Below are 24,489 nucleotides of genomic sequence, written 5' to 3'. Positions count from 1 at the left end.
TATATATATATCTTATCTCTTAAAACACCTTTGCTAGCGACAACATCAGTGAACTTGAAAGTTTTGGCGTAGAATGCAGGGATTCGTCGTGCAACTGTTAAGCTCAGTTGTACTGTCCTTCGTAAAGACATCTGACTCGAATTGGTAAAGTGTTAATGCTTTTCACAAGTCCCGGTAGCACATGTTTAAGGCAGCCTAGCTTCTGTCAGCCTACCCCAGGGCAGCTGTGGCTAAAATGTTTCAGGGTGTATGGGGTTATTTAACATTTTGATGCTGATGATACTCGCATACATATACTGTCTATAAATTATGAAAAGTGTTAACACTAGTGTGTAGTGTTAGTTTTAGACACTTTACAATAGTGTTAGAAAAATTCAGCCCTGAAAAGTGTCTGTCTGGTAACAAAAAGCTTACAAAACGTTTGGCTTGCATGGAAAGTGTGCAAGAACTCTAGGGATTAGGAAATGTCCTGATGCACATCAAAACCCAGATCTCAGTGCGGTGCTGCAGGTTGACTGGAACAGACTTTACATGCAAGAAACCCCTCACACATAACACTGTGACAACTGATAAATAGATGCAAGAAGTATCTCTCTGATTTTAGCCAAAATTGGAAAGACAGACTATAGGATGGTCAGTTGTTCTGCTGACTCAGTTTTGGCTTCTGGGAATGTTTTCTATATATTGTATGTTTCTATATACCACCAAAGATTGAAGACTTTAGATTACATTAAAATATAAAGAATCAAAGACTTAGATGCTTTTAGGACATTGGGCTTTTTTATTAGCAGTGCAAGTAAAAGCAAACAGAGCCACGGCTGTATAACCTCTGCTCCACACTCTGCAAAGTGAAAGGTGAGGTATTGATAGAGCAGCTAGAAGAGAAGAATGCATCCTTTGCTACTCATCAGAGACTGCAGCAGCCTGCCATCCATTACGAACCATTAGCACTAACAGTCTTCAGTGTTTCCTTAAAGGATAGCATTTTTGTTAACATCAAAGCGTAAATGATTTGTATTTGGAAGATAACTATTTACTGATTGTCCAACTGCATGTTCTTCTCAATAAGCTCCAGTTTGTTTCTCATTGAAATAGACAGAAATTAGACATGTTTTTTTTTTAAAACATTAAAGACTGTTTTTCTCTGCAATAAACGGTCAATGCACCTCTGTAGATTCTCCTACTTAAGTACACAGAGCTTGCAATTTGTCTGTTTGTTTCAACAAAAAAGAAAGCCATATAAAATGATTTTAAAAGCACAAATATTACTAACTCAAAGGACCAAGTTTGATAGCTACAAGTTTGCCAAAGTGATTGCAGTTTTCTTCAAAAGCCTGAGGATGCAGAAAGAATTTCCATCTAATTGCAAGTGCTGATGACTGTTGGCTCTGTTAAGGTTTCCCTCAAGGCAGCCAAGACCGATCAGATAACACTGTGTAAACGACCACAACACCAAAGCCACACAAGGCTTTGTTCCCAAAAAGAAATGGACAGAAAAGAGGGGGCCAGAGTCAGCTATCTCTTTTAAAAAATCTGGTGAGGGTGAGAGCAGAGAAATATCTTTGGAAGGGGAAAATCCAAGGCTGAAGAAAGCTTCACTGACAGAAGGTGAGATGGCTTGTTTCCTTAAAACTAGAAGTGACATTTTTATTCTGAGGGAACATGTTCAGTGAGCTGGTCAGCTCATTGATGCTAAATGTGAAGATACAAACATGTTGTATATGATAAGTTTCAATGAATTTTGCTAAATGAGAAAATAATGAAAACAAAGCATGAGCAGTGATAACCAAAATCTATTTTCTATTTTTCTTCCATGAATCTGATATAACATCTTATGCAGCAAAGTCTAAATTCCCAGCGAAAAGGCCTGAAAAATATATTATTGTGAAAGGTTGGATGCTTCCCAATACTTATTTCTAAATGTGCAACTTTTATGTATAAAAGCTTTTTTTTTTTTATTTAATTTTTTTTTTATTTCAAGATGTCTTATTATCCTTATTGCTACTGTAAAATTTGCTAGTTTGTCACAGCAGCATTATCCACTCTTATCTGCCAATACATTACAATTAAAAGTTAGCCCTAATACAAAAATACAGTCTTAATTATCTTCTTATACAAAGAACAGATGTTTTCTAAGTCTCATAGTTTCTTTTAAACAAACTCAAGGTTAATTCAGAGTGCATTTACAGACAAAAAGAGGTAGGTGTAGATAAGAAATATGCACTCTCTGCGGATGATAAAAAATTCTAAAAAAAAATGAATAAATAGACAATAATTTGTCACAAAAAAAAACATTAATTTAGTCATATTTAAGTTGCAGTTGCATTGTCTATTTTGTTTCACTGAATTAAAAAACAAAAGAAGATGTAAGTAGGAATAAAAGAAATCTGTTGACAATAAGATGTACCTACATTTTTGTGAACGCTCAAGTAAGTTTTAGTTAGGTGATTTTGTAGATTAATGGTTAAAGGTATACCTGTACCCTCTCCAGAGAAGGAAAGTCCATTAAACGCATGCAAGAGCCCATTTCTTCTTGTGCACTCTCTGTTTAAAAGTTTCTGTTTGCCATATGTTTTATCAACATCTGTATTTTTCTACTAGAATGGCTCCGCAACAGATGAGTATAGGCCATGCTATGCTACACCATCTGATGAGCAGGAAATCAAAGCTGGAGAACTTATGTACTTATAACAGTGAATCTTAAAAACCTAATAGGTGTTAGGTGTTAATTCTATTTCTACAACAGGCTGTGTTTATTGTACTGACATCAATAACACAATGCAGTCATGACTCCCTGTATGTCTAACACTTGCACACTTATATAAGCTGTTTTTTCCCTTCTGCCCTTTCCTTTCCAACTTTCTCCCATGTCTTTCCTCCCCTTCCCTTCATCTATCTAGGGACAGTGTGTATTAGTACAGAACCTTGGCAGGTGTTTGCTCATTCAAGTGACACAGTTTTATAATGAGAAAAGTGCAAATTTCAAAATATACATTCAGCTGTCTCTGTCTGGATGCGGCCGTTCTCTTTTCCTTGACTGAACAACCCATCTCGGGATTGAATTTTTCTGTGGGTGTGTTTGTGAGAGAGATAGAAGGAGAGCAAAGCAAACAGAACACAATCCTTACTGAATAGCTTTGTATATATTCTGTAGCTTCAGTCATTCCTCAACCTCCATTACCTGTTGTACGAAGCTAAGGCAAAGCTGGCTGTGTGATATGTAAAATGTGCCATTTTCCATACAGTAATTGGCTTGCAGAGTTTTTTTTTCCCGCGACAGAGACAGAGATTATTTTCTTTCATCAGTCCCTACCTGCCGTGTGCGGTTCAGTGGGACACCGTAACCAACCCCACTTCATTAAGTCCTTGTGAAAAACAGGTCACTGAGGAGAAAGCTTGTGATGATCAGCCCTGTAGTATTTTTTTACGTTTTTTTTTTTTTTCTGCATGTTCCTCAAGATTGAAGCAGTTGAACAGATGGCATGCTGTAAAAAAGCATGGGATTTATTTAATTTTGTTTTTTTTTATGTGTTTTTGTTTTTCAGAGGGAGGGTATATGGTGCTATATAGGGACCTTGAACTCTCACAATTGGTCACATTACCACCATAAACTTCAGAGCATTTTAAATAGATTTTTGTGGGCTAGACTAACATAAACTACTATACAGTTGGGGAGTGGAAGGAAAATCCAAAATTTTTTACAATACAAATTTGCATTTAGCCCCACTGAGTCAATAGCTTTTAATTACAGCTGCAAGTTTGTTTACCAATTCATCTACACATTTTTTTTTTTTTTTTTTGGAAAAAGACCACAAGCATATTCAGAATGGATGGGGTGAATATGCAAATGTAAAAGTATTTTTTGGTCTAACCTATTCATACATCACAGCTCTGGCTGCAGTTTTAAGACTGTTTTACTGGAATGTAAACCTTTGCATTAATCTGCAGACTACTGTAGTGTCTAACAGTATTCCTGCTTTCTATTTGACTTATTCATCTTCTGTTGAAATTTGACGATCTTTGGCTGCCAGGTTACCCTTGGGGATGAAGTGTTTGAGGCTACACATGTTCTACCACATATAGATTTAGCATACATTCCCAAAAATTCATGTTTTATATTTAACCCGAAAACATTTCCAGTTGCGGAGTATGTAAACGGGACTTCTTAGAACTTTATTTGAATGACAGCTTTCTTCTGCTGGTCCTCTAGAGTAACCATGGGCCTCTTGGCTGTTTTTCTGATTAATGGTCTCCAGTAGATATCACTGTCCTGGTGGCCTTAAAGGCCATTGGTTTTAGAAATGTTGCGTATAAAATGCAAATTTCTTATGAGAAATTTAAGGGTTCAGATGAAGCTTTAAATTTCTTCAATGTTTTTTTATATGTTATCTGCCCTTATATGTGACCTTTAAAGGTACATATTTTCATTTGATGTTATTGTTGATGTTATTTAGTTGTTTCAAAGTAAATTGGGCACATAAAACAGATGTACACCCTAATCTGCATACTTTTACAGTATCTGTAAAAGACAAAGCATTTATCCTTCACTTATAGTTTGTACTGGTAACCTGAAGTAAAATAGTTGAAATTATATTTTATTTCAACAGTTTTAGCACAGTACTTTCTTTCAAACAAGAAAGACTAAGTTGGCAACTAAAGGTAAGAAACGTATTACCATTTGCCTTAGTAAATGATATGTGGCTATAGCAATACACACTGCAAAATGGATCAGAGCTGACATTTGCCAGACACAAGACCTTTTAAAGTAGGAGGAAAAAAACAAGAGAAATATACAGATTGTCGCTTTGGTTTTTTCAGCTGAGCACAATGAAATATGAGGATCGTATTTATATATTTTAAACGAAAAAGCCTAATTTCATATTCAAATAAAAGCATGGAGCAAGGAGAAGCAAACTAGAAAAAAGCTCAAGGTCAAAAACAAAATACCTCTATAGGTGGTAAAAGCTTCTGAAAGCTCTCTCATAAAATGCATCTTTAATTCCACTCCTTTATCCCACCAAGGCCTACATTTCGTCTCACATTTTCCCCTCTCATGTTTTATGGTCCTTGTCGTGGAGAGAGGGGTCTTGCTGGGGATCTTTGGAGATTTACACTAGAGTGTTTTTCTATCAAATAGAACAATGCGCCGATTTTCAGGCCGATATGAAAGGATATTTCACCAAGATACCTTTCCAAGGAGGTAAAAGACCGCTTTCTCAAAATCCCAACCTCCCTGCTAAGATCAAGTTTTGAGAGAAACTTCTACTATCTGTTCAATGAGAATAAAGTCTGTGAGGTTTTTCTTATTTTGCTATTTACTTTTGAAAACTTTTAAAAGCCTATCCTCTGAATTGCTCAGGCACTCTTCCTCTGAATGCATCAAAGCTTTCATGAATTCATGTTGGGAAGCAGGAATGCTTGACATTCCATGTGCACACACATATGCATGCGCTTACAAGCTTACACACACATATGCGCATGCTCACACAACCATAAACAGGCAGAAAATTGATTTAGACAGCTGAATATTTGACATCTGAGGACTTGAATAGTTTCATATTCAGCAGCTCAGGGGGGCAAAAATTGAGCAATTGGCCCTTAGCTGTTCACCCATAACACTAATTTTAATGTTTAAACACATTCAATCAGTGTGCAGATGGCATTGCATATTGGCAGAGATGACCACAGGTAAACCATAGAGGGCATTTTAGATTTTTTTTTTAACTGCATCATAAGAAATTAATCATATTAGAAAAATGACACAAATAATGTAAAGAACTACTGCTTTCTATAGAATTAAATATGAAAACAAGGTACACCTATTGAATGTGCTTTCATGCATTACAGATCTGAAGCTGTCATAGCTGTGATAGTGCATTAATAAGACAGCTGTTTGGAGGAAACATAACAGGGGCATTCTGAAAGGTTTGTCATCAATAATTTGAAGCAAATCTAAAGCCTGTTTCTTGGTTAGATTTCTTCTGAAAGCCATTTTTCCATATTAGCCAAAGAGTTCTAGGTAGAATTTTGATCAGTCAATCAACCAAGAAGAATTTACAGTGCAACTAATAGAGCCGTCAAAATATTTGGCTGTGGGAGATTGAGGTAAAAATAACCATATTTATTTTCTACGTTTTTATTTCATTAAAAAAAACTATTTGAAAGGAAATATAGAAACAAGAAAACAGCATATGATTATTGTAAATAAAGTTATTTTATTTTAAAATCTCAGAACTGTCAAAATGACAGACTTTTTAACTGTCAGACTGAGCCTGGTTCTGCTGGAGGTTAAAAGGGAGTTTTCCCCTCCACCAGCGCTACAAGCACACTTGGTGTTAGGGATTGCAATGAGGGAGTCAATGAGTCGATGTGGTCAACTGGTTTTCCAGCTGACACTAAATTTTGAATCAATTTGACTGTATGATCTGGTTGAATTGTCCCTGTAAAGTGCCTTGAGATGACATGTGTTGTGAATTGGTGCTATATAAATAAAATTTTTATTAATTTAATTGAATTAGTGAGATGTATTACATACATACTACAGTAACTGACCTCTTGTTGCTCGCTTAATACTGTACGTGAGCTGTCTTCTCTGTTTCATGTCTGACTTACTACAACAGCTGAGATGTGTTGGAGGTTGTCAAACACTACATTATGAGCTCCATCAATAAATGCCAGTTCCCCTTTTTTTCCCCATGTGCCTTGACCTGCAGTGGACATGCGATAATGGTGAAGATTTGATGGTTTTACTATTTAAATGACCTCTCAGTCACACAGACTCCTTCACTTCTGAGTTTCGTGGCAAATAGAAGCTAATTTAGTAAAGGAAGCCGGAACACAGGAAGAGAGATGCAGATCTTGTACATTTCAAAACAAGATGCAATGCCTGGACGGATCCCATATGCATCAAATGTGGATCATACCACAGCATATTTTGTGAGGGATGACTGAGGGGAGTTAGTATGAACCCTGCCTCAAGGGAAGAGTACCTCGTTTACATTTGAAGCTGGTAGGTGTTCTCTGGGATTCTTGTTTAGACTTTTTTTTGCTTGGTGGTTAGACAACAAGTTAACCATTTGTATCTTTTTGTTGTTCTTGTAGACATAGATTACTTTTAATATAGTTAGAAAAGTTTGTGTTGTTTGTATGTCCTGAAAAACTCTGAGGCTTAAAGCCTCTCTGTGTTTGCTTTCATTTCAATCCCTATAATTAGTTATGTTTTCTTAATAGTAAACGGAGACAGACATGAATTGTTTTAAATTCCTATAATAATATAATCATTTAATATAGTCCTGTCTTGGTGAGGTAACTTAAAGGGGTCATAGAATGCAAAACCGAGTTTACATTGTCATAAATAAATAACGGTAGTTCAATGGGTGAAATTGACATACAGAGAAGTTCAAACCCCATTGACACCTCCTTTCTCTGCAAATCTCACAATTCTAAACTTCCACCATAAAACGGGAGAATTCAAACGAAGACCTGAGTTGACGTAAACTTGGGGATGCTGCCTTATTTAGTTCTGGCCTGCACTTTTGTCACGCCCTGGGGGGCAGGGTGTGAAGTGTCGACCGCTGGGCCGCTGACTGTACCGGACCTCAGCAGAGAGCCATGAGCCGCCCGTTCTCAGCTGGATGAGGGAGGCTAGTAAGGCAGGTGGACGGAAGCACAGGCCGCTTGTGTCCAGGCCGTTACAAGGCCGGGTTCGGTCACTCCGTCCCCCCGCTGGCTCCCTGCCCCGTCCGCTGGGGTTCCCGGACCAGCGCTGAGGGCTCAGTTCTGCTGCTCACTGTATGAGCAGCAAATATGCCATTTTTAGCCCAACTAATGTTACACACCCTATTCAGAGACCTTAAGGACCAGCACAAAATACCCTATAATAATCATTTTATGACCCCTTTAAACCAAGAGCAAAATTCCAATGATGTCACCCCTTTTCACCTGAGAAAGATTTAGGGTTAGTAGTCTTTTAATTCTAATCTTCAGAATTCCGGAATCCAAACAATTTTTTACTTGAGCACAAATACAGAGAAATAGTGCTAAACTTACTGTATTTGAGTAAAATTTCAGGGTCCTCTACCTACCACTTCAAATAACTTGCTGTCTTTTATCTTTCTGTTTATTGTTTGTTAGTAAAAGGCTGATAAACTTATTCGCTGCAGCTTGAATTTTTCAAAACATTAGAGTATATAGTGTCTTCTGTACAATATCTTTTTGTAAAAGACAGGGATTCTTTTTTTAAAGATTCATAAGAGGCTAATATCTTATTACAAATTACCCTCTTGGTTTTATGCAACTGAATTATTCATAACTTTAAAAAGAACAACATATTTTTCTAGTTCTAGTTCCAGTTATTTTTATGAATGTTTTAAATTGACGATTAACCCCCTTATTACTATAATATCTGCACATTCAATGAGGCATGTATACTGTTTATAAATGCTTCATGGTTACAGCTGTTACTATAACTTGGGCAATTTCATTATTAATGTGTCGTTTCAGTGGTAATGTATCGCGATATGCATTGTATTTGCCATAAAACAAGAAACCCTGCTATGTAATTATAGACTCGCTAAATGATCACTGTGAGTTCTTTGGGTCTGATTTGCCTTTGCAGAACAATGCCCTGCAACCACATTCCAAATGCAGATCATAAAGGTATCCACAAAATCCAAGTGTATTTGCTATAGAAACTGAAAACCTTTGAGCAATACAAACAACTGAAATGAGACCTTAATGTGTAGCAAGGAACATTTTATAACCCAATATTTCATTTCCAAAACAGCCAACATAAATAATGGACCACATCTGATTAACAAATGGGGGCAAATATTTGTAGGAAGCAAGTAAGCATTTAGTTTGCCGACAGAACAACAATCAACATGAGAAATGTTGAAGCCAACGACTTGATGGATTCAGCTGAGTTTCCTTATAAAGGAACCTTTACCCAATTTGATTGAATTGACTCTGTAAAGGGTCTTGAAAGGAGGCATTGTAAATTACCCTTTTATGAATACACTTAATTGAATTTGTAAAAGCGAACTGGGAAGCATATTGCATTGACCAAGGAACAAAACGAAATTGGTCTGTTTTTATGAATTAACGAATTAAAATAAACCCAATCAGAAAATAGGTAAATGTTCTCTTTTCTGTGTTTTAACGCTATGTTTTATTTTACAGAAATCAATAAGAATGTTATGTTTCTCTCAATTAATGAGATAATGCTGCTTTGATTTCAATACTGATGTTCTGCTACTGTTGGCATTCACAATTCTCTCATCTCATTTCAGAGATGCTTCCACATGTCCTGTAAGTTGAGTTTAATTCATCTTTAGTTTCTTTGGGATTGAGACAAAGGGAATTGCTCTTGTCTCTAAGTTATGTAGATGCAATGTCTATTAGTTTGTCAGCTTTGTGAAGAAACGTGCTCTCTGTGCTACGCATGGCACGTTGTTTCCCCCCTTCCCCTTCTCTTTACATTTTATCTTATTACATGAAACATTTTTTATGTAAATTAAAATTTTTATTTATTTTTGTAAAAATGTATCTTGTTAATTTGGAAAAACTGACCCTTTTTTGTGTCAGGTAAATGCAATATGGTTCCAAATGTAATCAGAGCTCTGAAAGAACTTAAGTCATTACTGAAAAAAGTAGTGTGTTGAAAAATGGGGTGGTTTCTACCATAGTATTTTTTAATTAAGCTAAAATTGTTTCACTTGTATTGGCACTTTATTCAAGATAAGGTAGAAATGTAACCAGTACAAAAGAAAAAAAGAAGAGAATCTCTCAGGCACAAAACTCATCACTGCTTTTTTTTTTAAACACACACACACAAAAAAAGAAATCTCACACGGCCAAAAAAAAAAAAAAAAAAAAAAGAATGTTTCAATGCCATCCCTAAATTGTAATAGAGATGTAGTCAATTCCTTATGAATGTTTGAAATTGGGGAAAGTATATACATATGGGACAACTGCTACCCTGCCAGCTTCGTAAAGACAGAGGTGGACCGATACAGTAAGTGAGGATGGAAAAAAAAAAAGAAAAAAGGACAGACTGAAAATGAAAATACAGATGTCGGTGTTTAAAGAGTAATCATGTGAATAAATGGACAGCAAATTACTATAGCTAAGCTGAATAAGTAATTTCAGTGTCACACCTCAGCTGGTGCTCAAACATGATGGGTCCACTAAATGGCTCTGTAAATTTAGCCTGAAAAGTAATTAAACATAGGCTCTTTCTAGTATAAGAATATCGAAGAAATTCTAATTATGCCTCACTGGAAAATTCCTCCATCCAGGAAATAAAGCTATTATCAAGTCCTGAATTACATGAAACCAAAAGGGCAATTTGTAACGAGATATTAGCCTCTTTTGAATCTTATAAAAGAGAGAATCCCTTTTGCCCAGTGCTCATCTCTCGCGGTCTGTCAAAGCCCAGCTTAAGTTCCTCAGTGGAGAGTGATGGAAAGGACAAAATTGGCTGCTTTTGGGACAATGACTAATTTGAAATTCAAACAACTCTTCACAGACAGCGCTGTGGAGAGGATGGGAGACAAGAGGAATCTCTTTCATCCGACTAAATGACTTGGAGGTGAGTCTGAGCCCTGACATTAAACAACAACAGCCGCAAAACTGGCACACTCAATGGGCTCAATTGTAGACAGTTGTCTGAGTTAATCTTTGAAAAAGCCATATGCTTATGTTAATGCTTTATGGAGAGCAATGCAGCATTAGCAGGGACTGCATGTACCTTTGTAATATGAGACATATCCATGTATTCAAGAACATTATGTCAGCAGAGTGAGACTAGGTTTTTATAATACATTTAAAAACAAAATCTTTTTCACATAACGGCAGATATTTGGCAAAAAGGAGGCACAACAACAAAAAGGCAATAAACAACACAACACATAATTTACTTTATCAGTATCCATGACCTGTTACAGATAAGACATTCGAGGATCACATTCAGCAGTGTGTGTTACTGAGGGATGTAATCATGTAAAGAGTAAAATTTCTTCTATATGAGCCTCTCAGCTGTTCATGTTCTCCTACATCCTGAGGTGCAATGTGCCTAGATGTTCACTGAATAGATGTGGGGGGTCATGTCCTACTGAAATGTCCTTGCACTGTGGCATTGATATAAGGTATGGTGAGGCTGGGTGGGGAATGGCCTATTGTTTCAGCAGCAGCGGTGGTCACATTTGTGATTTTTTTTTGTTTTTGTCTGAATGTCTATAGTTTTCAGGTCAAAGGTGAACCGCCTAAAAATGTTTAATTATTAATAATTATCTGACCACTTTTTGGAACTTCCAGTGCACTCTAAATACAAGATGCAGCTCCAAATTAAATTAATTGCTTTAATTAGTAACAAGTAATTGAATTATGTTTGCCGAAGTTTTCAACTTATAAATTTAAAACATTAAGTCAGATCTGTTTGTTTTAATTACTTGCTACTAATTGTAGCCATTAATTAAGGTTAGTGCAGAATTTTCCTTTTAGAGTGTGTTGTCAGTAGATTCTTAAATAAATGCAAGATCAAAAACAACATTTTATATTAGAAAACAGTGACATAACAAGCCAAGATGTAGAAGAAAACTGATTTCCACATCAGTTTACATATACTATAGAAGCACATACAGAAGAGAAGTAACATAGACTCTAAAGATGCGGCAGGATTTATAATCTACCAAATCTTCATTATTTATTTGACCCATGAAAGGAAACAAATAAAGCATGTAGCTCTGTGAAGCTCCATTTCTAATCTAAAAGTAGAGGTTTTGTTTGAGCCAGACTATACCAACTGTTTAATGCCTGTTGGTAAAAAAATCATTTTGAACCTATATCTTTCAGGGGAGGAAGTTGAGGTGATTCGGTGTCCAGATGAACCAGATGCCTCTCGGATGCATTAAAGCAGAGCTGAAGTCAATAAAAAAGTTTTTTGGCAAACATGCTTGGAAAGTCAAAATGCAAATGAGAGAGGTGCAGCAAACAAGCTACAGTATCCTCTGATCCCCTTTTAGGTATATTAAAGTGGATCCATTTTTGCACTATGATCTTCAGCAATTTTTTTCAAGGTTATTCAAATAAAATAAAAAACCTTTAGTTTATTTAAAGAGCTTTTGCAATTTATTGCAATACATGCAATAACTGTAACTTCTACTTTGTGTATGAAATTATTTTAACATAAAAAAGTAGATTATTTTTTCATGAAAATAATATTCCATTACACAGTAGCAGTTTGTTAAACTGCAAAGGCAGGGGAACTTTTAAGGTACAACACAGAAAAATACGCAGAAATTTGGTGAATTTGGACAGCATTTTGGCCTAATCCTCCACCTTCGTCCTCCCAACAGACAGCATAGAAAATTAATCTGAAACCTCATGTGCTCAAAGGTGTTTGCAGCTGAGACTTTGTTCCTTTCTCACATTGCCTGTGGCACTTGTGAAAACATTCATAATCTCTATGCTCTCATCAACATTAGCATCTGAACTCACCATGATCAGAAAGACAAACCCCTAAAGAACTCACACAAACACTTTCTCATCTTACTATACGCAGTGAGAACCATGTATTGACTCCCAATGACTTGCTTTGTTTTCAACCCTTTCTAAGCTCTAATCCTGTCAGTAATCCTAATCCTAACCATTACCAGTGCATGCCTGATCCTAACCTTAACTGCAAATAAATCCACACCCGAGTCTTGAACCTAAGTGTTGCGAGAATCAAACTGAGGATCAGCAAAATATCACTTTGCTAGAAAGAGTCCTCACTTTGCAAGTGAAATCTGAAAAATAGTCCCTGTGTTGATGCACAAAAATGAACCCACACACACACTCATCCACACAAATATAAATACACCACCAGACCAAAAAAGGACCATTACATTTCTGAATTCTCAGTACTACCCTCTTTGCTATTCTGATAATACAAGAGTCCTTGGCAAGTTTTTCATTTTCAATCTCAGAGCTCAGCACTGGAAATGCCATGAAATAGACCCCCAAGCTCAACCCCTGGTGTGATATGGAATAACCTGCAGAGAACATCAACAGTTGAATTTGAAGTTCAATGGAGCTTTTTAGTACCGCTCTTTTAGGAAAGAGGCATGTCGGTGCAAATGTGCAAGGAAATACTTTCCAGACGTATGCATCTGATTCCAATATGCAAAATAATAAAAAAAATCATGAAAATAATAAAACGAAAAATGCCAGTACAATCACAAACATGTGAAATTGACACACACAAAAAATGGCCACATATGTGGAAATGGACGAGGGAAGGCATGGTAATGGAAGAACATAGAAATCCCACGTGTGCTTAAACCAGACACTTAAGAGAGTGTGATTCATACTCTCTTAAGTGTATTTCACTCAAATAATACAGCCAAGAGACACACAGCACACAATTATTTCAGCTGGCATGACCTGACAAAATATGTGCAACAAGTTCCATTTATCACCTGGATTTAACTAAGATGGTGTAAAAGATCAAAATGAAACTTTTATGTTTTAGCCTTTAAATCACTTCCTGACACACCCTCAATTTGTCTAGATGCCACTTTGTAGAGCATAAATTCAACAGTGGAACAAACCTCTAACTAAATTGCATAGTTTTCTAGCAAACAAAAACAGAATACTTTCAAAGGGTAATCCTAAAATCTTTAAATAGACCCTGGAGAATCATAGATATTCCTCAAATATTATCTTTAGAACCAAAATAGTTTTGTTGGTCAGCCATCATAGCTGCCTTAAACAGACCCTTTTCATCCTTGGTTTGGACAGTTTCAGAATTATTTTATTTAAATCTATAAATCATGGTATGTGTGGAAGGATTTTTATGGGAAAGACAAATAATACTGTTTTGGAAAAACAAAATATAATTTGGACAAGGCATTTGAACATTTTTAGCCTCACTCTTTTTACAATTACCATTGTTGAAGGATATTTAGACGAGCACCAAAATTGGCTCTAGCCCAGCTGCCCACAACCTTCTATATTCACCCAAGGTGAGAATTTTAAAGTACCTTGAAATGACTTTCACTGGAAAAATAGGGCATTTTGAAAAAAGGGAACTACTTATTTCTAGTGCGATTAGATGAAATACTTAATTACACAAACTATAATACTTTAACAACAGGAATCTAATTAATAAAAATCATTATTTCATTTTATTTTCAATTCTTGACCAATGTAAGAGTTGATTTTATATGAAAATAGTACTCTGCCAGCAGTCTACAGTACAGATCAGGTTCAGTAGGTTATTGGATGCCTCCGGCTGTCTTACTCTTTCAAAATAAACATGATGAATAAAGTTTCAGATTAATGTCAAATCAGCAGGTTTATAAAAAAATTTATAAAATATTATCACAGGTTCTCATGTATAAAGTCAGGTTCTACCACAAGTTGTGAATTTTCCTATAAACCACAGCAGCACAGTCGTCACACAGGAGCAGATTAAAGGTCCAAGTGTTATTGATGATCCAGAAAAAAAACAAACTACAAGTTTTGTGATAAAGCCGCTTAAAGCTGATGTCTGTCAAGGTTTTTTTTTCCCACTTTAACTGCATATTTAACTTATCAACTGCCAGCCTGCTCCCATGTTAAGAATAAGAGTTTGTACAGAATCACAACATAATTCTCCTTCAGCTCATTTTAATTAAATTTAGTGGCATACGGCACTTTAAATGTGCATAGTTAATCAAAATTAGATAAGACTAAATCCTGAATGATACACTTGACAAATTAATTTGTTTCCATCACCCTCCTGAATACTTAGACCTTTTTTTCACAAATGCATGAGTGATAAATCGTTTTTGTCTGAGATGTCACTTTACATGTGAAATTCATACTTTACATTTTACCTTGTGCAAAGTAACAGAAAGTTTTTTTGTTTTTTTTAAAAGTTGAATTTATGCAGAAGTACTTTAATTTGAAAAACAAATTTAATATTCAAAAAGATCTTAAACAATTAATACGAAAAAATGTAGAGACCGCATGATTTATCATAGTAAAAAAAAAATGCTTCTATTTGAGGAAGTCTCAATATAGGGCTTTTTTTCCCCTTTACATTGGTAACAAAGTCTTAATTTTCAGTGTTTAGCTGGTAAAACCAATTCAACACCAGACATTTTCTGATATAATGTAAATCTAACAATGAAAGCAATCACTTGACTGTGAAAATGATCATGTGCAGGCCATGACACTGCAAATACAAAGTTATTCCTGAATGGATATAATTATTTTAACTAGAATAATAGCTTCGTATTGTGTGTAATGTCATGACGATTTCATGTCTATTAAACATTTTTAAATCTCAAAGTAGGTTGTTTTTATTCATATATAAACTAAAGTTTGGTCAGTTTTTACAACATACCTGTGCAGTCAATCTTAAAGGTATAGTGAATGATTTTAGGGAATTTTTGAAGGTACCTGCCTTCTCCACACATGCACAACCCTGTACCCGCTCTCTAGAGGTAACGCCTTTTAAACTTGTGCACGAGCCCATTCTCCTCATGCATGCTCTCTGTTTAAAAGTTGCTGTTTGCATCGCTCATACAAGCTTAGTTTCCTAAAGGAGATTTGCAATATTTCCACTATGTAAGACTCAACACCGGTAAGTGAGAATTGGGACGAGCACGTAGGACGGCCTTACATAAACATATCACCAGAATGATTGAAAATTAGGAGGACCACTTATTTTTATGATCCACCTGGAAAAAGAACATCCTGCACTATACCTTGCAGTATGATCCTGATGGGGGACAAAACAAAGGAAACCTGACAGAAGCCATTATAGTTACAACTATTACAAAGCATTTCAAGTTACAGTCCCAAAAAATGGGCCATTGACAAAATAAAACACTGAAGTCCCTACATTGTTCAAGGCAGGTTAACACCCCCCAACCCCCTCACCCCCGCTGTTTTTTTCAGCTCTGGGTGATATGTCAGAAACAGGGATGGTCATATCAATTCTCACCCTCAAGTGCTCCTGAGTAGACTGTTTCTGTGTGTGTGCCAGTGCTTATATCTATTTTCTGCGCATGTGCGCTGTGTGTGTTTGTGTTTCTATGGTTTAAGAATAAGCTAAGGATAATAAAAGCCTCATACCATCCATCACCAGATGAAAGGCTTTACAGAGTTTTAAAGGCACGCGTTTGTGTTTTTGTCTGGACTGTGAAGGCCCCTGTTGTGAAAATAGAGAACAGAACAAAAAACACAGACAAAGAAATTGTGGGACTGGTGCTTTGTTCCACTGACAAACACACATAAAAAAAGGATTATTTTGTCAGTTTATCTGCCAACACAAGCCTACATTAAAACAGGGAATACTGTGGGCCTCTTGTGTGGGTGTCAATGTGTGTTGTGAGTCCTCAACTCACCTTTCTTGTCCCCAAAAAAAAGGGTCTGCTGTGCTGGGTTCGACCACTGGAGGGAGGTGTTGTCATTATACTCCACACGGCAGGTAAGGTTTGCTGTTCCACCCTCTGTCACCGTGACATTTTGAACCAAGGGATACTGCCCACTGATACCTGCAAAGTGACAGAATGAGAAGGAGAATATTAAGCTGAGCTGGAAGGAGACAGAGAGATGCTGAAGTAGAATGATTTAGACAGATGGCAATTTTTAAAGATGGGGTTTTAATTTGTGATTAAATCAGATCAGCAAATAAATAAAAATATTAGTAAGTATTTAAAAAATTGACTTGTGGAAAAAACATTTTCCTTAAATGTTTTTTATATATATTTTTTTTCATTACAGCCTCAAATTCCAATGTATTTAATCTCACGTAGACCAACACAGAGTTCACCATAGCTATGAGATAGAATAGAGTGTAATATGAGTTTGGAAATAACCCACAGGGAGCATTATTTGTGCAATCATCTACTCACAGCAGCTTGTCTCTACTAGTGTTTAACATCCAGAGCGAGAAAGTTGGAATTACTCTTCTATGTAAAATATCTCAAATTTACACAAATTAAGTAGACAGCATGGGTGAACATCGACCATTCGCGGATTTTGGTCTTGACTTTGACCTTGGTTTTCCAACACATGTATATACTTTGAATATGTTAATTTTGCATTTTGATCTTCTATTAGACTGCTCTGCCACTATTGGTTTACCTATCAATGGGTAGTCCCACGTTTAACCATGTTTATAACAGCGACACCAAACTCATCATCGATCTTTTGGTTGCTTCTCTGATTAATCCTAATTAGAAGAACTGTCATGTCTTAATTTGTGCCATATTTTTTCAGCTTAGGTGATATACTAAACAGCACGTCATGAGATGTTTAGTTGAAACCCCTTTAAAATTTGCTACTGACCAGTCTGTTGTGTTTTCTGATCCTCCTGGTTCTATTTATCTTTTAGTAAATTTACTTGAAAACCTTTAAAGAACAGCTGTATCTATAATGAGACTAAAGCTGGGCATTTAAGTCCTTTAAGAAGGAGTTGGATCATTGATTGAGTGTTAGTGGGAATTAAACTGAATACATGTAGACATGGAATGTCAGACTAATGTTTACCAAATGCCAATAACGGTGTTTATTCTTATTTTCCACATCACAATTACGTCCCACTTTGAGTTGGTCTATCACATTAGATGCACTGAAGTTGGTTTCTGTAATGTCAAAAATGTAAACAAAAGATCAGTAAATATAAAAACTCCATTGACTTTGAGATCCTCACCTGTAAAATGACAGTAAAAACAGGACATTTGGTCTATATTAGCCTGATTGGGCTTTCAAAATAAGACAAATAAATAATTAAAGGCTTAAGACCCTAATTACAAAGCAAATGCTCAGGGAGGCCGGTCAGTGATTATGGTGTACTAAATTAGACCCAAATGTTGAACACACAGGGGGTGTTTAGGCAGAAGTATTGAAACCTTAGCTACAGCTAAAAGGACCAATTAAAAAGCTTGTTCTCAGTGGACTTGGCTGGACGATGACGTGTTTTCATGCTTGGATCCAGTGAGTGAAAAGCTGCTGGTGAGCCGAATTATACATTTCATCCATGACCTTGAAGCTGAACTGAGTTTGTTTTCAGCACTATAGACAAGGCGCTGTTGTGACTGGCTGTCAAGAGTTACCCTCTAGTTGTCAGGACCCTGGACAGCTCACAGAGTTGCCTGAGTCTTTGTACTTTGGTTCCTGAATGCATGTGCGAATGTGAGAAAGGGTGGGGGACAAGTGAAAGGTAATAACCATAAATCTATCTACAGTATGGTATCATCCCTAGAGGAATGATTTTAAAATCGAGGTGAATAAAGGTTTTTTTAGGAAAGAAAGCCAAACTGATCCACACATTGAAAAGAAACCTTGCTAGAGGAAGAAAAATAATGTCCAAAAAATAGCACGTTTCAGCTGATAATGAATTTCCCTGTGAGTATCAACGAGTTTCATCTGTAATTTATTGCACAGGTGAGATAAACTAACCCTCAAACTGTGTTTGCCTTCTGAGCTAGCAGGTGAGGCAAACCCTATCATAGAGGAAGCTGCGGGGGAGGATGAGCCGAAAGGAGAGACGAGCTGAAGGAAAGGAGAGAGAGGGAGAGGTAAGTCAAGGAGCATGGGTCATTTCCAGTGTTGATTAAGGCCTCCTGAGGTTAATCATGCGTGAGAGAGATATAGAGCGAAGAAGAGAAAAATGGAGGAAAAATGGATCTGAGCTATGGGAGGCTAGGAACATGTTTTATTCATGGAGGTTTCGAATGAAGCATGATCTATCGATGATTTAGAATACTTCTCTGACTGCCTTTGCTTTCTTTTATTACTTTTTCTCTTTAAATCAGTTACTTTTTTCAATTTCTTATTTATTGAACGTCAAAACATATAGCCTGGTGTGATGGGTTTTATCTGTTTTATGTCAGCAAAAAAAGAAGTTAACAGTAAACTTGTGTACTAAATGGCAGCATTAATAAAATTTGTTTCATTGTGGAGCTCAGGACACTAATCAATCTGAAGTGTTTATCAGATACAATTACCTTTCTCCTCTGTGCTCCACTCTCAATTGCCGGGAACACCCTAAAGAGAACCACCCCTGTTTAACAGGTGGGGCAAATTACATGGCAACTAAATAAGTAAGGGTGGACATGCATTAACACTTTAATGAAAAGACTAAAGCCTGTTTTTTTGCTTGACATGTCTGCTTAGTCCACGTGGTCCGCACAGTCTAATCGCACCATTTGAGTGTCAGTGTGAATTTCTGCACTGCACACCTAAGAAATTCCAACTATGAAAACAGTTGCATGTCTATGTTTATCTTTACAGATATTTTACAATTGCTCTTACTCACACTGCAAAATATTTTTCTTTTTGTATTGTAAAAACTAGAACAGAAAGAGTCAGTGCAGAGAGCAAGCTGCTTTCTTTATGCTGATATTTGTTTGCACAGTTGTGCAGTCATATTTAAGTAAAACTGTGATGTGTTCAATTTTATGTCACTTGCTATCATCATGAAATGAAATGGAATAATTTGGCTTATAACCTTATTACCTTGTAGCTTCCATTCTATTTTATAAACATGTAGTAATAGGTTTATGTCCAGTGTTTTTGTCACATAATAATTTGGCTTTTTACCCTATAGTTGTTTGAGGGTCACTGGATTAACCCATAGGTCTACCATTGCTAAAATTTTAGCTTCTGTTTGCATATAATTCAATGAACTAAAGTCGGTTGGTTCTCTGGTGATAATGTGGCTGTGATTATGGTTCTTAAGAAACTAAAACCTGCTTTACACTCACTACATTTCATATCCTCTTTGTCATTTTAGAGGTCTGGAGAAGTTCACTTAAATGTAAAAGATGGTAAAATATTCAGCCGTGTAAAAAAACTTTTGAGATAATGGTTGTACGTCTGTTGCAAGGATACCAGGCAGTGTGGATCAGAGCAGTTTCTGGTTTGCTAAAAGATTGTTGTACCAACCTGACAAGGTTTAATTTTATAATTAGTTAGAAATGAGAACAAATTGCTTTTCCAAATCTTCTTTCAGTAGCTGCACTAACCAGAAGCCACCTGTTGGCCTGTGGGTGTAAATTTATTTACCTCTAATTAGTTCATTAAAAATGTCAGCAGTGAAGGGCTTGGAGTTTAGATAACAAATCAGAATAACAGTACAGTTCTTCTAATGTGAGAAATCTAAATAAATGTATGAAATAAAGAAAATCTTTTACTTTACTACATAAGAAGCCTATAGTTATTTTTTATTCTTTTTCTTGCTGCTTTAAAAGTAAAAAAGTAAAGTGATCCCTTGGTTTATGCTTGTTTCTTTCTACTGCTACACATCCAGAGGGACTAAGGGGGCCAAAGGGGCCACAATGATGGTTATATTAGAGCTTCACAGTGTTCAGTGCACCTAATTGGCCAATGGAATAGGTTATTCTATTCTCCCTATGGCCACCCAGACCTGATTTAAATGTATCTCCTGAGGGAAGAAGGCAGCTATTCTCTCCTGATTTCAATGTCTAAATTTAGGTTCTCTTCTCACTTCAACTGCACTCTTTCTCCTACTTTAAGTTTGCTGCCTTGACTTTTCCAGTTCATATCCATTCAAGTCAGTTTCCTTCTCTCTTATTCCTCTCACTTGCTGTCACGTTCCCTCCACTGGTTGATCCCTGAAGGGTGGCATTTCCACTTTCTTTGTCGCTCATTTTCATATTCTCTCTGTCTCTTGGTGCTCCCCTGTCTTTCAAGTTTATCTTGATCATTCCTCCTTTATTTTGCTGAATGGGGCTCTATCTCATGTCAAGAGTGGGGTCAGTTTAATTGCCCTCCAACTTGACTGACAAGCCAAGGCTAAGCCGGGTCAACAATACTCTCATCTGCATGCCATTAGAAAGTAATAATATCACAAATTAGCTTTGCTTTATTTGGCTGAGTAGAATATAGTTAAAAATGGTGAAAAGCTTCCAGACTTTTATTGGTTGGAGTTACAACCGCTAGCTCATGCTGGTTGTTTAGAGGAGATATATTGTAGATAGAACAGATATATTCACATTCGGACACCAACTAGGTTTTGGCAGAACAAACAACTAAACAAATAATAGTGATATGAATGCAAGATTTATCCTGAGTGTGTCTTGTCAACTTCCTCTCATGACCTTTCAGGCAAGAGCAGCTGCTTCTACTAACCTTTCTTATTTAGGCATTCAAGACGGAGAGAACAGAGAGCAATGCACGCAGACAGACGGACAGCCTGCAGCTACTGACCTTTATACCAGGACCAGAGCTTGACTGAGCAGCAGAGCTGTGATGTATGGCTGGGAATACTAGATTACAGAATGGATAGAGGTAGACTGAAAATATGATTAGCTGAGTCACCTTTTAGGCTGGCCAAGCATAACTAATAATTGCAGACTTGGGATTACATTAAATTAAAATCTAAAGGACAATTCTGGTATACAGCAAAGATATAAATTCAGATATCTTCATGTTTTGAAAATATCCACCCAATCAGTTGTATAGAGAAGAGAAGGGAATGTAGTGGTTTAACATCAAATCAAAGCTCAGCTACAGTAAGGGTAACAGTGAAATAAAACATTCATATCTTTGTACAGCTTAGAGCTATTTAAACAAACTAAGTTTAATTGAATTGACTGGTACACATTATTTGATTGTAAGAAGATGTTTAATAGAATATTCAACCTTCTTATCATGAAAAAATAAAAACTGTTATAAAATTATGACCAAAATATCTCTGATATAAACATAGATTTTGTGTCTGTATGATTTTTAAATTGAGCAGTAAAAGAGTTAATGTTAATCAATATTTAATCTGGTTAAAATGCAGAAATGCATACATTTAAAATTACCCAATACTGTTGCCTGTCCAGAATTCCTAATAAAAAATAACATTTGAAGGTCTGTGTGCCATATTGTAAATGTGAAACTGTGGTGAAACTGCGTGATTGGTCACTAAGAAAATGCAACGGGAAATAAAACGTGTCTAAATATTTTTTTTTGTTTGTGTATTTTAGTTTATTTTTTGATGTTTTATTTTTACCTAATCTGTGACAACAAGTCTGTGTTTAGGCTTTACACTTTCAAACGGAAATTATTTCAAGAATTTGTCATAGTACACTCTTGGTATTTTAAACAATGCATATTGTCAGGAAGTACACCAACTGTAGTTAAAAGCCTTCACTTGATCAAAAACACTTTAGCAAGAGTTCTGATGAAAATTAGAAAAGAAAGATAATATTTCTCATAGCTTAAATTCCTGTTGTCTTAAATCCAGAGTGAATTCAAAATCCTCTTTCTCTAATATAAAGCCTTAAATAACCAAGCTCTAATTTTTATCAGAGATCTAGTTGTACCTTATGTTCCTAATAGAAGATGTTGCTCTCAATCAGCAGGTTTACTAGTGGTTCCTAGAGTCGGAGGCAGATCTTTTAGTTATCAGGCCCCTCTCCTCTGGAATCAACTACCAGTTTTAGTCCGTGAGGCAGACACCCTGTCCAATTTTAAGACTAGATTCAAAGCTTTTCTTTTTTCTAAAGAGTGGCTCAGGTCTCTATAGTTATGCCTCTATAGGCTTAAACTGCTGGATGACACAGAGACCAGCTTTCAACAATCTGCTTCAATCTATTCTCAAATTCTGCAGTATTTCTTAGTTTAACGCCTAACTGTATGTGCTCTTTTTCATCCCTCTGAAATTAAAACTGGCTCAGAGTTTGTCTTTTTAACTTTTTCTTTTTCAGACACAGCCACCAGTTGAGCTAGTTAATCTGTGATCTTTCTGTATTCTTGCTTCTGTCTCCTTGAACCCCAATCGGCCTGAGTAGAAGGAGGTTTCTTCCTGCTAAAATGAAGTTTTTCCTCCATGTGTTGCTGTAAGTCAATGACAAATTTAAACATTTTTTATTCAACTAGGATGTTTTTCTCAGTTATGTTGTTTACATTTACCACTATTTTATAACAAGCAAACCTTGGAGGTGGAGCAAACAACAGACAAAGACAACCTCATGTTTATTTTAGTTGTGCTTTTTCATTCAATTTCATCTTTTTATTTTTACTTTTGTTCATTTCACTTGGAGAAAGGCTACCTATGTAAAGTGATAAAAATATTATTATTTATCATTTTAATGATCATTTTAATAACCTTTATCATTATTACCTTTAACTACATGGTTTTGCAACTCTTCTCTTTACTGACCCCTCTATTTGCCAGAAGAACAAACAATCTGCTCATTTTTTAGGGGCAGAATGAAATTGGTTTGCACAACTTCAATTTTGCTCTTCATTTCTCCCTCTGCTAGCACATGGGGGCCATAACCCAAAGATCTAATTCCATGGATAGTATCGTATCATTATAATTTGGTATAATGATCTGATATTGGTTTGTATCACTGGGTCACATACCCAGAAAGCTATAAATTCTTTTTGCTTGAGAGTCTTTGACTCAACTTCATTCAATGTCAAAAATTGAACCGCTGTAGGAAATAGGAGCAGGCAGAGAGCAGAGGCATGCAAGAAGGCTAACCAATAAAACAAATTTTAAAAGTCCATGGTTTTGATCTTTAAAGTCCTTATCCTTGTCTTTCACTATGGCTGAGGGAAACACACACTCATTAATCCCAATAATGACTTTTAAGGGAAAATTTGGAGCAGATCAGACAGCTGGGTCTCTCCTCTCCTCTTCAGCCACACTCCATGCGGTAGAGCAAGACAGCAGTGTAGAACTGTGTCTCTGTTGCTTTAATAGCTGACATAAACATGTTTTTTTTTATTTCCAGCACCTTTTTGACCTAGTACTTGAGCATAATTCCTGACAAATTAGCTCCAGGGCAAGTTACACAGGCAAAAAAAGTTAACAACAAGTATAGTTATCTCTATACATGTGGAAGGGCAAAGGTGGGCACTGTTGATGACAATGGAATGACAAGATTGTAAAAATAAAAAATAAAAAAATAAAAAAAGCAAAACAAGTCCCAGTTATTTAATACCTGTCAAAAAAAAAATTAATAGAATAGGAATTCTTGCTTGCTGTAATACCTAGTATTATTTACCATGATGATTTGATAACCAGGGGGGTATGACAAAAAAATCCTGTTTGCTGTTGTGCACTTCGTTGGCTGACAGTGCTCAAAGTGGTACTTTGCATGTTTCCTCTTGTACGTTTTTTGATTTTATAAACCTGGACCTTTTTTGATACAGCACCATGTGATTATGAATAAATCAGACTTTGGTTATTCAGAGAACAGAATACCTTCTAATAGTATAGGCTCACTTTAAATAATATAAATGACCTAATATACAAATATTCCATAAGAGCCGTCACATATTTTCAAATAATTCTTATGACCTTAAAAAGGTAATGCAAGAAAAGGATGTAATTTAATACATTTAAAATGATTTTATGAGGAGAAACCTTTGCATTAGATTATAGCTTAAAAAAAATCAAACCATTTATTTAAACACTTCAACCTCTATGTTACAGAAACATTTCTGTCATGTACAACCTGACTTCAAGTGGCTTTCTGTTAAAAA

The 24,489-nt window shown here is 36.1% G+C and overlaps 1 protein-coding gene across 3 annotated transcripts in view; it reads right to left on the bottom strand.

Annotated features, from left to right (window-relative positions):
• Window positions 1-24,489, bottom strand: part of cadm2 (cell adhesion molecule 2) — a 311,371-nt gene that overhangs the window by 68,165 nt on the left and 218,717 nt on the right. For all 3 annotated transcript variants that reach the window (XM_015382128.1, XM_015382129.1, XM_015382130.1), the window contains one exon: window positions 16,380-16,529. In XM_015382128.1, coding sequence (XP_015237614.1) covers window positions 16,380-16,529 — 150 coding nt within the window. The remainder of the gene's footprint in view (window positions 1-16,379; window positions 16,530-24,489) is intronic.

Source organism: Cyprinodon variegatus, unplaced genomic scaffold (assembly GCF_000732505.1).
Source record: "Cyprinodon variegatus isolate N-32 unplaced genomic scaffold, C_variegatus-1.0 Scaffold249, whole genome shotgun sequence".
Lineage (NCBI taxonomy): Eukaryota > Metazoa > Chordata > Actinopteri > Cyprinodontiformes > Cyprinodontidae > Cyprinodon > Cyprinodon variegatus.
This window is presented reverse-complemented; position numbering and strand designations above follow the sequence as displayed.